Source organism: Rhagoletis zephyria, unplaced genomic scaffold, assembly GCF_001687245.7.
Source record: "Rhagoletis zephyria isolate East Lansing unplaced genomic scaffold, Rhagoletis_zephyria_1.1 Rzeph_scaffold_01728, whole genome shotgun sequence".
NCBI lineage: Eukaryota > Metazoa > Arthropoda > Insecta > Diptera > Tephritidae > Rhagoletis > Rhagoletis zephyria.
The window spans coordinates 11,228-26,273 of record NW_016158812.1 but is presented as its reverse complement, the minus strand read 5'-3'; the positions used below and the strand labels follow the sequence as shown (position 1 = coordinate 26,273).

At 36.6% G+C, this 15,046-nt stretch overlaps 1 protein-coding gene across 1 annotated transcript in view; it reads right to left on the bottom strand.

Annotated features, from left to right (window-relative positions):
* The window catches only part of LOC108364957 (dendritic arbor reduction protein 1-like), an 83,701-nt gene extending 73,810 nt beyond the window's left edge, over positions 1 to 9,891 (bottom strand). Inside the window, exons 1-2 of the mRNA XM_017618842.1 lie at positions 9,833 to 9,891; positions 8,674 to 8,942 (exon numbers count right to left, since the gene is read on the bottom strand). Of these exons, the coding sequence (XP_017474331.1) occupies positions 8,674 to 8,736 (63 nt within the window). The 5' untranslated portion in view covers positions 8,737 to 8,942; positions 9,833 to 9,891. The remainder of the gene's footprint in view (positions 1 to 8,673; positions 8,943 to 9,832) is intronic.
* Positions 9,892 to 15,046: the final 5,155 nt, after the last annotated feature.

Genomic DNA, 15,046 nt, shown 5'->3' with positions numbered 1-15,046 from the left:
ATTTGAAAAAAATCAAATCAGCTGCTATACTGATATTACCTGTTCAATGTGCCTTGGTTTAATTGTATTTTTGGAATAAACAAAGTTCTTTTTCTTTCTGTCAGTAAACTGTTTTTTTTTTTACAAATGGTATAAATAAGCAAGCGGAAATAAGGCAAAATTTGTTTTATTTCCAACCTTTGTTGGAAATAAAGCAAAACTCAGATTTTGGTATTATTTCCCATTTAAAAGTGAAATAAAGCAAATTTTGCGTTATTGCCGTTTGTGTTATTTCACCCCCCCGGACAGTGCACATGGCTGTCAAAACTCTCTCAGCGTAGTTTTCTTTTTCAACTGCTCGTAAGTACTAGCAACAAAATTTCAGCAGAGCCCCTTAAATATATAAGTAAGGTTACACCTCATTCGAATGTCTTTGGTTGGCAACAAGAAATGCGAATATCTGAAAAACGAATGTTGACAATAGTCGTTGCTTAAGTTGATCTACTTTTTTGCCAGACTGCCAGGCCACTTGCTCACTAGTGGTGAACACCACTAATAATGTTTTATAATGTTTAATTATCCTATCTTATTACTTTTGAGTACTGAACAAATACATACTAGTGCTGAAATGCAAACATATCGAATTTCTACCGCTGAAGGCGGCAGTTTTCCTCGTAACTTTGTATCATGCCACCCACGCAGCTAAGTAATAAAATTTGATAAAGTGCACATACGACGCAAACATAAATATGAATGTGTACCATATTTATGTCATCCGCACACTTCACACCACAACAGAAAAAAAACAGGAATTCCGGGAAAGCCCTCTTATAAGCTCACACTCAACATTTTACATTTGAATTTCCATACTCAGAATAGCGCCCGGTGCATGGCGTGGGAACTACATATTAGATATACATACATATATGTAGTACAAGTACGACAAGAGAAACACATCAAATGAACTTCGAAAATTATAGCGACGCAACTTTCTTATCGCTGACTTTTAACTAACAGAACCTTCACTTTTTTTAAAGAAATTTTTTATTGACACTTCATTAGCTTTTTTTGCTTTTGGCCTTCCTGCTTACTCAAAGAGTAAGTAGAACGCCAAAAACAACGGTATAGCACTGACAAATGTATGTAAGTAAATAACAGTCACGTTTGTATGTTACTGACTTACCGGTCATATCACCACACACGATGAAATGACAAGACGCATTGACAGTTGTCACACCGGCCGCCAGATGGCAAGCCAACTAATTCAAAACAAATAAACGATGATGAAGAGATATTCGTGGGTGCTTGAGCGTATGTATTTATAAGTATCTACATAAGTATGTATATACATATATGCCCATGGATATGTGAAAAATTGTACGGAGTACTTGTCCAAAGAGTCAGTCCGCAAGTCACTCATTGACTGGCTTTTGTAGTTTAGCGACGCAAAAAGCAAATATTTAACAACAAAATGCTTAATTAGTTCAACAATTGTTAAGAAGTCGTAAAACATCGAAGTAAAATGGGAAGTTTTACAGGAAAGGAAGTATTCCCCAGCAGATAAATACAGATATATATTTGTGTGAAAAGCAACAATTGAACATTTCATTGAGAAAAAAGTGTAAAACGTAGTTGTATTGAATGGGGCCATGAAGTCTACGGCGAGAACAGCAGCAGCTTCGAGGAATTTCTTAACGTTCCCACGACAGTCGGGTCTACGTAACCGGAACGACCCAGATTTATATCTGGCCAAGGACTGTCACTCCAGCAACACTCCCCAAAAAGTCTTTGGGGAATTTGTATGCTGCTACAACAACAACAACAGGAATTTCTTAAAAACGTGAATCTGCGAGCTCCCCAACACTATGCCAAAGTAAATCTGCTTTGAAATGAAATTCCTGGTAAAAATTCCAGACCGAAATATCTGGTCAAATGGTTTACCCGAACAAGGTCCCAAATATTTACACTGGTACCCAGATGGAGGCAGAGCAGTAGTTTTTGGACTTGGAAAAACCCAACTTTTGTCATACTGAACCTTGAGAGGGGATTAAAATACACTGCGGAATCGTAAGTAACGACTCCACCGACGAATTGGCAAGGGAAGGCTAATCGTCTGTACTTGTGGGGCTGGAACCGTTTTGAACTCTGTTGGTCCTCCTCGAGGTCCATAATCGAAGCATGGGTAAACTCAGGATGCAGTAAGTACCCACAATCTCTCTCACCGCCAAGGAGAATACATTCACGATGTAAAGGTGGAGCGTATTCGCTCTCTTTCAACCATTTTTTAGAGTGGGAACGTGGGCTCCTGTGGAACAGAGCTAAGTATATATTCAAAAAACATACATACACTGCCGGAACAAAGTATTGGCACAGCAAATTTTTCACAATATATGCAACAATTTTTAATTTTAAATTTTTTAGCCAATTGTCTTTAAAAACATTTCACAATGAAAACATAAAAATATAATTCCCAAACTTTGTGCAAAACTGGCGAAAATCCAGCAAATTTTCAACTTTTTAATCAGATTTTTGAGTATGCAAATTTGTAGCCCAGTCAAGTTTATTACATTAAAGTACAAGCTTTAAGTAGCTAGGAATTACCATTGATTTAAAACATTTTTTTCACGCAGTCTATTCCATACAAAAATTTTTTTTCGAAAATACTTTATACGGAAAAAATGCAAAGCACCTTCAAAAAAAAAAATAACTCAAAAATCAATGCGATTCTTGACTAACTCGGAACGTGCATTTTTTTACCAGAATTTAATGGGCTACAAAAGTGCATTCTTCAAAAAACTCTGAAAAATCTAATTAAAAAGTTGAAAATTTTCATGAAAATTTGCTGAATTTTCGCGAGTTTTGCACAAAGTTTAGGAATTATGTTTTTATGTTTTTTGTTACGAAATTGGCGGAAAAGTATTAGAATAAAAATTGTTGCATATATTGTGAAAAATTTCCTGTGCCAATACTTTGTTCCGGCAGTGTAGTGTTAAAAGTAAATGCTTGCGTTAGCGTCTACGGTTCTCACAACACCGTCATATACGAATGTACCCTTCCCACCAAAATCTCCATCAAAATACTAAAAAGCTACCAAAAGTAAAGTTTCCATACGATCTCAGAGGTTTAAAGGTAACGATTAACACAACGACAGATAACTAGGGTGTTCGATTATTCGGCTTTTCTTTCAAAACCGATTTTCGAGTTGATTGAAAAATGGCAATTTGAAATAAAAACGGGTTCCCTATAAGATAAAGAAAGCTTTAGATTAAGAAGCAGGGTTAGAACTACGGCAAGCCTAAATAGAAGTAAATGGAGTAAAAAAGCGTAGCATAAAATAAAAATCCGTAGTAGATATTTTTCGCATATTGGCCCGTTTTAATTTGCCATTATTAGTTAAAAAAAAATTAAATCATGCATAAAAATAGCCTTTAATCGTGTCCTGCAACTATACTATTTGGCATCTAAAAAGAAATAGAAACGTAAAAAAATTTCATATTTCTTATATAACATTCTGAGCTCTTGTTTTTTTGTGAACGTTATTTCATATTTTTTTTTAATAGGACTCCTGAAAGGGTTCAAAAATTATTCGTCAGATGATTTCAGGGAGTCCTTGAGAAGTCAAGATTTGTATAAAATAAAAAAAAATCCGGTTTGTTCGATATTCGAAACAAACAAGATTAAAAAAACGCCTACAGATAACTAAAAAAGAAACTGGAAACCGGTTTAGAAAAACCGAGTCAATAACCCTATAGACAATCGTCAATATCTACACCTTAAAAAATAGAAAATTTAAATAAATTTTTAATTAAAATTTTTCGCTCAGTGCTGTGTATCGGGTGCTTATATTCAATACCCTCTATCTGCACTCTTCATAAAAATTAGATTCTGATATAAAAATCCACCTGAGGCTTAACTGTCATCGGTTTTATATATGCTGACTTTGTATAACGCCTGACAGAAGCTGGGCTCTAACATCACAAAATATTTTTTGTTAGAATTTCAGATAGAGGTTATTGAATATAAGCCCGCGGTAAACTGTAATTGAATATTTATTTTTTTTACCTTAAACAAAAACCGGAAAGAAAGAAAAAAATCGCCTTCCAAGAAAACTTTCGATCTGAGCAAATTCATTTGCACTTCAACTTCCGGTCGAATTTTATCTTAAAGAAAACATCAAAAATTTGTTTAAATAAATATTTGTTCAGCCAAAAGCGTCATCACGTGATCTTAAATACATAGTACATGCCCTATATGTGACAATACATACACATATATGCATTAATGTACATATTTACACGTGCTTGCTTGGGTATTTACGCGCAATATTATTTAAAATAAATAATTAAGTGCCTTTTGTCACAGGAAAATACTTAACAAGCGCGATAAGTAAATGAAATATTAACACTTTTAAATCTTACACTTTTTCCGAGCCACAGCATTACTTACACTTGCAAGCTTGCATATTTCGCTTGGTTTTCTGGTTGTGTTCGCTGTTGTTACCGCTTTCGCACCTCATTTCGAAAACAGCAAAGCGACAACAACAAAGTTAGAGAATAAATAAATAATGCAGTACAACAAACAAAAAACTTTGTTGATGCAACAATAAAAGGATGTCCGTTGCAGCAACGGCAACAGCACAGATGTGCAGCGCAGCGCAGGGCTGCACACTTTAAAGAGGTATTAATATGACAAGTGTGACAAAGGTGCAATAGTTAAAACAAAAAAAAAATACAAAAGCGACCAAACCAAGAAGAACTCTGCACATTCTGCGGATGATGAAAAACGAAGTTTGTAGCTGCCGTTTTGCTGCGCTCGCATAGTCGTAGTTGCGCCGATGCAGCAGTCCCAGACAGCCAAGCACCAGTGACCATCCGTCGGCACGTCGGCACGTCCAATCGGACAGACAAGTTGCCAACTGACAAACATTGCCACAAAACTGCGCAAGCAAATGCAATGCGTGTAAATAAACAAGTTGCGTACTTATGGCTTTTTATGACTCGTCGTCAACTATGGAGGAAATACGGCTCGCTTTTTTGCCTTGCTACGATTTTTACTTTATTTTTTATTTTATTTTTTCGCTCAGCTGTACCTACAGTGCACTGCACTCGCTGGTAGTGGCGCTGTTTTGTTCGTAGCCCTTTCGACTTGGCCTTGCGCATTGGGAATCGAAAGGGTTCGAAGTGTAAGTCAGCTAGAAAGATCGCTGCACTTTTTTTTTGCTGTTGGTGAGAAGTGTTTTCGTGTGTATCGTATGAAAATTGGTGTGCGTGTGCTTGTACGTTTACCTGCTTACAAATAGGTCCTGCTTGGCAACAGTAGATACTAAAGGTGTTGATTTGAGTTGACAAGCGATAACACTAACACCTACAAATTGATTAATGTTTTGCCGACGGCTTTGAATTTCAGCGCGAAGAAGCGAATGCGGCAAGAGAAAAATATCTTTCTTTTTTTCAGAAATATGTGCGTAATATTCGCTGGACTACGCCGACATATTAACAGGAATTAAAAAAATATATATATATACATATATATACAAAAATGCGCTGGTACCAGAAAAAAAAAACTTTATCTTTCTTCGATAAGCAAACATATGTACTTATTAAAATTCTTCGACAAATCAATAACCCGCAGCAATTTTTCTTTCATCACTCTCAATATCAACACCCCCGGCTGATTACTAATAAAAAATTTCTTTATCAATAAAACTAAAATATTCCAACCATAAAAGCTATGTGAGTAAATAAAATCATTTACTTACTCCCCCTTCTTCCCACTTAGCACTTTATAAGGCCTTATTAATTTTATGATCCGTCTAAGAAATAATATTTTGACTACGTAACAAAGAATGTTCCAATCAATACTTTTACTTTCAATTAGCCAAAAGTACTATCTACTAATTGTTGCAGATATAAAATAATCACTGTTTTATGGCGACTATTAAATTGGTAAAAAAGAAACTGTTCGCGAAATGCAATTAAACTTTTTATTGGGTATGCGTGATTTAATGAATCATTAACCTTTAGTTGACTAAACTTTCCAAAACCACATAGGATAGGACAGTACCGGTTTGTGCTTTATTATTTTTACGATTATATTCTTTTAAATATGTTTTAAATGGTCCGGCATTTATTTTGTACTAAGTTTGTAGTTTGCCGCCGGTAGAAACGTTAAAGTCGGCCAAAAGCTTATTGATATACCACCAAAATATTCAATTCAAACTAGCACAAAATAACGAGATTTTGAGTTCTATAAAATATTTAGAAAAGGATTCAAATGAATGGCTAATTGGATTTTAATGAATGCTTTTATGTCTAATGAAGCAGAAGCAAAAATCTAAAAACCTACGGCCTTATTCATATAAAATAAAGTAGATTTTTAACAGCTCTATTAAGTGACATTTTCATATAAATTTTCGATTTATAAAGCTACTAAACTTTATAAATTTCTTCTTCTTTTCTTGAAGGAATGTAAACCAATTGGGGTAGTTGAATTTGCAGAGGAGCTTGCTGTTATTGATTAGATTCCAGAAGGTCCCAAAATGTTAAAATGTTAACACAAATTTTAGTTTTGTATGACCAAACTATGAAAAAGCATCTGCGAAGCGCAGACTGAAAGCGTATTTGAACGAAAAACCTGCCAAGCAAAAATCTTTTTAAAGTAAACAAGCCGCCCGCTGCATCCCTTTTTCGGTAGTTCCGAACTAGTTCAAAATTCGCCAGATGAGATCTAGTTCGTTTTGCATAAATTCGTTATTTTAGATATAGATTTCTAACAATAAAATTGTTTATAAAAAGTACCACATCTCACTGCTTTTGAACTGGTGGCGATTTAGTTAATATCCGACTGATTCGTTTTTGGCGATAAAGATCTAGTACGGAACTATAAATTTGGCTCACCAGTTCGGGCTTTCCCTACAGGGCAAGAGCTAAAATCGAGATATCTACGGCACTGCGCTTACATTTTAAACAAAGCACTCGCGTGTTATGCCTGAGGTCCTAGGTTCAAGTGCTGATGCAGTAAAATTTTTTTTATTTCATTTTTGTTTAGTTTTTTATTCTTAATTAATTTTTTTAATTAGAGTTTTTATTGTAATTTTTAAATTTATTAAAAAAAGTATTCTTTTTCTTTCTTTTTTTATGGGCGCTGTAACCGTCTTAGCGATTTTGGCTACCCAAACGAAAACAATGACTAGCGCAGTCATTCAAGATAGGTAATAATTTTTCATAAACATCTATCCAGCAGTCAATATAAATACAACAGAATAACGAAAAAATTATTGAAATTCATGAAACGAAAACGATTCAAACGCAATAGTTCTGGAAAAAAATATTTATGTTCTATGAAATATTTTATTACGGTCCTTTAGTCTTTCTGGTGTTAAATATAAAACTCAGAGAACTGGGCCTGGTATTCCTTTACAACAAAGTTGATTGATGGTGAAGTGCCGAACTCTTTTCAATAAAATTTAGTGATCAGTTCGAAGTGATGTACATACAGGTGGCTCCAAATTTGCCTCAACAGAGAACTGTGACCACATGAAATTATCTCTCCGCAATTTTCAGAATCTATATCCAAAATCATTTTGCCTAGGTACAACACTAAAAGGACACACAATCTGCTAAAAAAAAACAACAACAGGCGTTGTGAGGCTACATAGTAGGGGTTCTTACGGGGCAATGGCCTATCGACGCGCATGCCAGGAGGCTGTGCAACTTGGGCGTTAAACTTTTTGTCGGCATGCTAATAAAACTTACCACACAAAAAAACGAAACCCTTCATAAAGAGGGTACTAGTAGGTACTGGTTGCGTAATAACAATTACATCGAAACCAGACACGTTAAACAAAAATTTACGGAGTATGCATACGCACACATTTCAACTTAAAAATTTGTAAAATCTTACGAAGATTCTATAATTAAACTGAAACTGGAAAAATTATTTTTTTTATAAAGTAGTTAGGGCTAATATTTTACTATCGTTTTATTTGCCTTGATAATAAATAAATTTTTTTTTGGAGTTTTGAACGACTACAAAAAAAGGAGGAGGCTATCAATTCGGCAGAATATTTTTTTATTATGTATAATAGCGTATAACTTTGTGCCACGTGCATCGTTTTCGATAAATTTTTTTTTATCGGAAAGTTGGTACCTCAAGGGTGATCGCATACTAACTTCGTCTAGTTGCGTTCATTGGATTATGAAGAAACTAACGGTACGCCTAAATTTGTATATGAGCATTGAAGTCGGTCGGTTTTTTTTCTCAAAAATGACTTCTTTGATTTTTTCACAGAATTTTTTATTTTTTTTGATTTTTTTTGTTTGGATTTTAAATTTCGAACGTCTAGAGCCTAATAATATTTTTAACATCAATAAAAAAAAATATGTATTTGTTTATTAGTTTTGTCACGCAAACTGGAAGAGCCTACAATTTTACGCCAACTCCAAGCGGCAAATAGTTTTTATTAGAAGATTTTTCATGGCATAAATACACTCGGAATTTCAGCGTTGCCTGCCGGGCCGTGACCACTAAAAAAAGTGTTTTGCTATAATTTTTGAATGTTGCGCAAACCAGAGCTCTTACCCGGGTTCTACCAAGTGAAAGTACGCACCTTTAACCACTCGGCTACGGGGATAGTTGGATTTTCTTAATTTAATTGTTTAACACTTTTTTTTTTTTGTTTTTGATTCCACTCACCTGCATTACCCAATAATTTGCTGATGGCACAAATTGATCGCCAATTATAATATCCGTATGCATTTAAGACACTTTTCTACAAACTTTCCTCGCGTTTGCCTTCTTAGCGTAGCAGCTAGCTGCCACTTTATTAAATAAAAATCTTTTTTATTTGGATTTTACTATTTATTTGTATTTTTTTAAATATTAATTATTTAACACTAGGAAATAGTTGTTAAGTCACCGTTTACTTCTACCAATGAAAGGCATGCGCGAATGGCACTTAGTTGCTTAGATATAAATATAGATATGTATTTATTTCCGTATGAAATCACTGTTTAGTTAGTTAAAATTTTTTCTTTATGCATAAGTAAATTATATATAAGGCACTTTTCTTAAGGCACCTTTTTTTGCCGGAAAAATCGTTAGTTTACATTAAATTATTTCGTATTTACTTTAAATCATTTTTTTTTTACCGCATTCTTTCTTAACTATCCAAGTACCTTTCATTTATTTATTTGTTGTCAGCTTATACTGCATTTACTAACTTTCATAAGTTTTCACACAAATATTTATTTTCTTATTTCTTTGCATATTCAATTATACTTGCAAACGATTTTTTTTTTTGTAACTTGTTTTCTCAAACATATTTACTTCTTTACGTTACGTACGTATTTAGCGACGGCTCAAAGTCTGCCCTCTTATGCTCGCCCACGCCAATGCACATCTGTGTATACAAATCTTCATTAAACTTTTCCTCCGCTTACTTTATTACTTTGCACATTTCAAATCGTTTGCTTAAAGTAAATATTTTTTTCTTAATTCTTTTCTATATTTTTTATTTTTAATTTTTTTGTTAATATGCAAAATTCTCACTTTCTTTATTTTTGCATGCAGTCACGCATATTGAACGAATTTTGCTTAAAATTAATTATTATTAATGTTTCATTTCGCGACGGCTTGCGCATGCGGCAGACGTAACAAAAACGGTGGCCCAAAAAATTGCATAAAAATACTTTTTTTTCTTTTAGGGAAAAGGTAATGCTACCACAAGTCCACTGTCATTGGACCAGTACTCGTCGTAGTATCGTTAGTAACGCGTTAAAGGTATAAGTATGTACGCGACGCGATCAGGAAATGAACATGCGAAGAAGAACCAACCAACGAGTCCACAACTAACTACTTAAAATGCCGAAATAGTGAGCCGCTCAAGCGTCGCCGTTTGTTTCATCGCTGTCGGTAACCGAGTTCAGACTGATTGGACAGCAGTGCTTTGGCGCAGACGAACCTCACTTTGCCGTGTGTTGCTTGCTGCTGTTGCCTTTTGCTTACCTGCCGTCACCGTATCACCAACATACATACAAACATGTAATCCATACCAGCCTGTGTGTGGTTGTTGGTGTTGCCATTACGATGCCTGCCTGCCTGGCTGCTTGACTGCCTGCCTGTATGGCTGGTTCACTGTTACTTCTTCTTCGTGTTGACTCCAAAAGTGGTCGCTTCTGCTGGTCCGCTGCGGTAGTTTAGTGGTTGTTGTTGTTGTTGCTGCTCACCTTTTCCATTTTTTATACAGGTGATTTGCTCGTATGCGAATAATATTTTGCTTTTAACCACTGTCGAGAACGAGAGTGACCTGACAAGAAACAGTAAAGCTAATTGACGGAGAGCGAGTGATATTTATATTTTTAAACGTAGTCGTAGCAGAGTTTTTTTTAACTCTCTTTGTGCAGCAACAGCAGCAGCAGTGATCGCTTGTTGTGCTTTGCCGGCCGCCCAGCTGCGATATCAGACTCATACTCAAAGCCAGGCTCAACAACAACCCTAATGGCTATTTTAAGCCGCTAAGCAAGTTGTGTGTGTGCAGTGTGCGCACCAGGTGAGTTTGTTTTGATGTACTGTGGGACAAATTGTTAAAACAAAAAATGTGCATGCGAGCGCGTATTCATAGCTCAGAGAGCAAAAATAGTGTGATCATAGGAGAGCGCGGAATTAACTGGTTTGTGTTGTATAAGAGAATTTTATATAGTTATTGTTATGTTTATTTCGTATTAGCTACATACTTAGACAACAGCTGAGTTTCGTTTATCGAGTCATTGAATTGATTGGTAGTTCACTGATTTGAGATCTCCCCATACAACATTTAATTATGTATGTAGATGCAATTATATGTTGTATAATAAGTCTCTGAAGTATGTGCGTACATAATTCAAATTGTATTTAATTAATTGTACTAATTTTATACATAAAATCTTAAGATTTGAAGATTAAAAGTTATACGCAACGGAAAGAAATCAGCACTTTCGTTTTTTTATAGGCATTGTTATCGTGGGCGCCCTTGCTTTCGTTGTTCTCACATTAGGGTGCGCCTTACTCTTCAACGATGATCCACAAAGCAATACTCATCTTCAATAGGCGTGCCTCATATGCAAAAAATGCTCTATAACTTTCAAGCCTGACCTGATATGAAAATTGCGTAGCTATATTTAAGATCAGCGTGAAAAATCCATTAATTTATACGAAACAAATAAGCTATTTTTACTTATTTATGGCTCTGTCTTCCATTGTATGTAAAACTCTTTCCGTTTTGCAATTTTTAAATTTTTCGCAGAGCACATTTTTATGACCATACGAACCTATCTAAGGGTTGTCTTGCTTTGTACTCCTGCAGAAAGGGTTGCAGTCAGACTTAGGAGCTTAGCAGATTCACAATCAGGGCACTTTCATATACTTGGAGCCTTGGGCTTATCCCTTATAACACGGATCACTGCAGTCTAGACATACGCCAATTAGCTTTTAACGCATTCTCATTCTCTCTTGGGGTGGATGGTCGACAGACTGTTGTTATAAGAAGGAACCGGTGAGCTTTTACATGGAGGCGTCGAAGCTTTACCCAAAGGTCGGCGAAGGCGTCTATGGTTGAAAACTCTTCTTAGCTCTAAAATTTAAGTTATCAGATAACTTTAGTGTTTTCCATTCAGCGGTATGTGATATTAAGTCGACAGTGGATTTTCTGATTTTTTCAAGATTGGTAAATATTATCTAACTAATCCTATATCCAAGCAACAATAAATGCTTTGTGCTCAAATCTACAAAGTTGGAAAACGCCTACCATCTTTTACTAATTATCTAGTAAAACTTAAATGGGTTCTAAACTGATATTGTAGTATACTGCGTGGCGTATGAGAGGGCACACTCTAGTCGGTCTTCCCGAGAAAGTAGTGAGTGAGTAGGAGTTTCTTTGACTAGATGGCTAAATGACAAGCATTGAGTTCAGTGAGGGCTATTGCGCATATAAAATTATCAATTTATGTAAAACAATTACAGTAGATAATTTCTTTCATAAGCACCAACATATTGATGGACCACCTAGTCGTATGCGGAACTTTTTACTCACTTGCCTATTACTTATTTATTAGCAGGGAACAAGTTTTTACGACTAAAACCCCATAAAAAGGGCAATATCAAATAGGTAAATAGGCAGAAAAAGGCACTACAAATCGCAGAAAAGACAAAAAGAGCCAAAAAAAAAGCAAAAAGCAATGATTTATTTCAGAACAGTATATTTTACGAAACGAAAAACAAAAAAATTTTAAATAGTTTCATGTTATTAAAAATTTGGACTTTAGCTAGTTTTTTCGTTCGAATTTTCAACTCATAAAACCATATTTTCTATAGTTGTATGTACCCTGTGGGGAAAATCTCTAGTTTTGAACTGGTGCGCTTCTAGTACATTTAGACCCAGTATTGGTTTGCGATAAATCTCTTTTGCATGCAAAAACCTGGCGAATTTAACATGGCGATGTCCTAGGAAGTGTCAATTTCCCCCCGCTGCAACCCTTTTTCGATAGTTCCAAACAAAGTGAAGCTAAATTCAATTCAATAAAGTTTTTAAAACAGGTTAGAAAATGCTATACGCTATGAAAATTGAAGTTAAAAAGTAGTCAGTATATTTATTTAAAAAAAAAATCTATAAGTTCCGCAAACCGATTTTCTGTAAACAACTTTTTAAATCATTCTCGTAAAAACACAAAATAGCATCTATCAGGCCAACTAACGGCCACATAACTTCAATATGTGCAAAAAGAATTTCAGTTTAGGATAGATAGATTGAAATAGAGGTATGCATTGCGACCAAGAATCTATTGTGCCCTCAACCATTTACAGTACCTCATCTAATCCTAGGGAACCCACAAATTTGAGAAGATCTCCTGGGGTTAGCGATTGTATCAATTCTTCACTTGGCCGGTGTTGGCCTAGTTACCCGACCCGTCTTTTCGCAACCGCCTCGCACTCGCGAAGTGGGTTCACAGGAGTCTCCTGATTCACATCGCAGAAACGATATAGATCATTTGCCCAGATGACTAGCTTGTGCAGGTGACCTCTCAGTCTACAGTAGCCCGTCAGAAAACCTGTTATTTTCCTTAGACTTCTTTTGGGGAGGCTTACACCTTCTCTCTGTACCTTGTAAAGTTGCGGCCTCCCGTTAGGCATTTAGCCTGACGTAGACCTAAAGGCGACGAGGCGGCTGCCGTTCTAGCTAGTCGGTCCGCTTCCTCGTTGCCAGCAACTCCTATGTAACCAGGTACCCAAGTTAATTGGATGGTATTTTACTCCGCTAGGATGTTGAGCTTATCAATGCACTCAAGAACCAAAGATGTCGTGACCTCAAATGATTAGAGGGCCTCCAGTGCTGCCTGGCTATCACTAAATATTAAAATTTTCTTATTACGATCATTTCTTTTCTTATTACGTTATTCTCTGCACACAGACTAAGGGCATAGACCTCCGCTTGAAAGATACTCGGGTATGCTTCCATGGGTACCCAGAGCTTTAGCCTTGTTCCGTACACGCCGTCCGGAGTTTTGGAGTCGTCTGTATAGAATTGCATCGAGCTCTCCTGTATGTACCTCTCCATAAGAGAGGTGCTCCAAGTTGATTTGATGCAAAGCTCTATTTTGAATTTCCTATCAAAACTAACCAACTTGTGCCTATGGGGAGCAAAACTAATCGAATTTGGGAGCCTAGCTTGTACATATCTGTTCCTTGGTGATAGGGTTATGCCTCTGCCAAAGCCTTCTCTCGTGGAGTTTAGTAGAGTTTGCTTTGCTATCTGTTCTATGGTAAGGTGTAGCGGCTAGAGCTCGATAATCAACTCTAGCCCTGGCGTCGGGCATGTGCGCATTGCCCCCGTAATGTATATACACGCCAGACGTTGAAGCTTGGTGAGACCCAAGCCACTGCCCCTTAAGTAACTATTGGTCTAACTATCATAGTATACATTCATCACAGGATCTTGATACTACAGCCCCAAGTCTTCCCTGCTAGACGTTTACATACTATAAGTGTCCTCGTAGCTTTGGAAGTGAGCAGTTTAAGATAAGAAAACTTAAAAATTGTTTATATTTTCTACCTCAGAGTACGCAAGCAGTACGCCAACAAAGCAAATTTTAAAAATACGGTTCAAAGAAAATTTCTTAGTATTATTTTTTAAAAATCTAAGAAAGTATTTGCTCAAAGAAATGGTACTTTGCACTGTTGTAATATTTCAATGGTAAATATTTATTAACCTTTTTTATTTTTTAGTTCCGAACCAGTTCCAAAATTGGCAGACGAAAAATAATTTTAGAAAATGTTTAGTTTCGAATGATAAACAAACTCAACTCAAATAAGCCTAATGCAGAAGTATTCCGACACGGCCGAAAGAGAGAGCAGACATTCCTTAACCAAGTTAGAGCGCAACTCTAACGAACTCAAGGCGCTGATAGCCGCTTGGCTATCAGAATATACGTTCACTTCCCTGACTGTTATAACTCTCCTTAGCAGTGAGTCCACCTCCTCCTTGATAGCAGCTACTTCCGCCTGGAATACACTGAAGAAGTCCGGGAGCCTGAACTTAGTGCTGATGGAAGGCTCTCGACAGAAGACCCCGCCACCAACCCTACCGCCTAGTTTCGATCCATCCGTAAAGAAGTTCAGTCTGAGGAAAAGTGGACAGAGAAGAAGCACCTAGGAGCCGTAACGTGGAGCAGTAATCCGTACGATTCGGGATGAAAGCGAAGCCGCCTAGAACTCCAGAGTATCCAGTCTCTAAGTTGGCCAACCAGTCTGTTTCCCTGAGTATAATAGCCTTTCGCGCCGCGACAATTCTGCCTGCAACATCGACAGGTCCACATCCACAGGACATTCACTAGTAGCTCGTAGCTGGCCTGAACTCCTTGGGCGCAAAATCAGCGGCTCCTTCCGGCCTTCGGGATGAACACCTCATTGACGACCCTCCAAACCCTGGGAATGTACCCGTATCTAACGCAGCTCGCGTAGATTGGGGCCTACCAAAGGCACAACACCTCCGCCGTCTTTTGTAGCTGCACAGGTATGATGGCATCGGGTCCTGGGG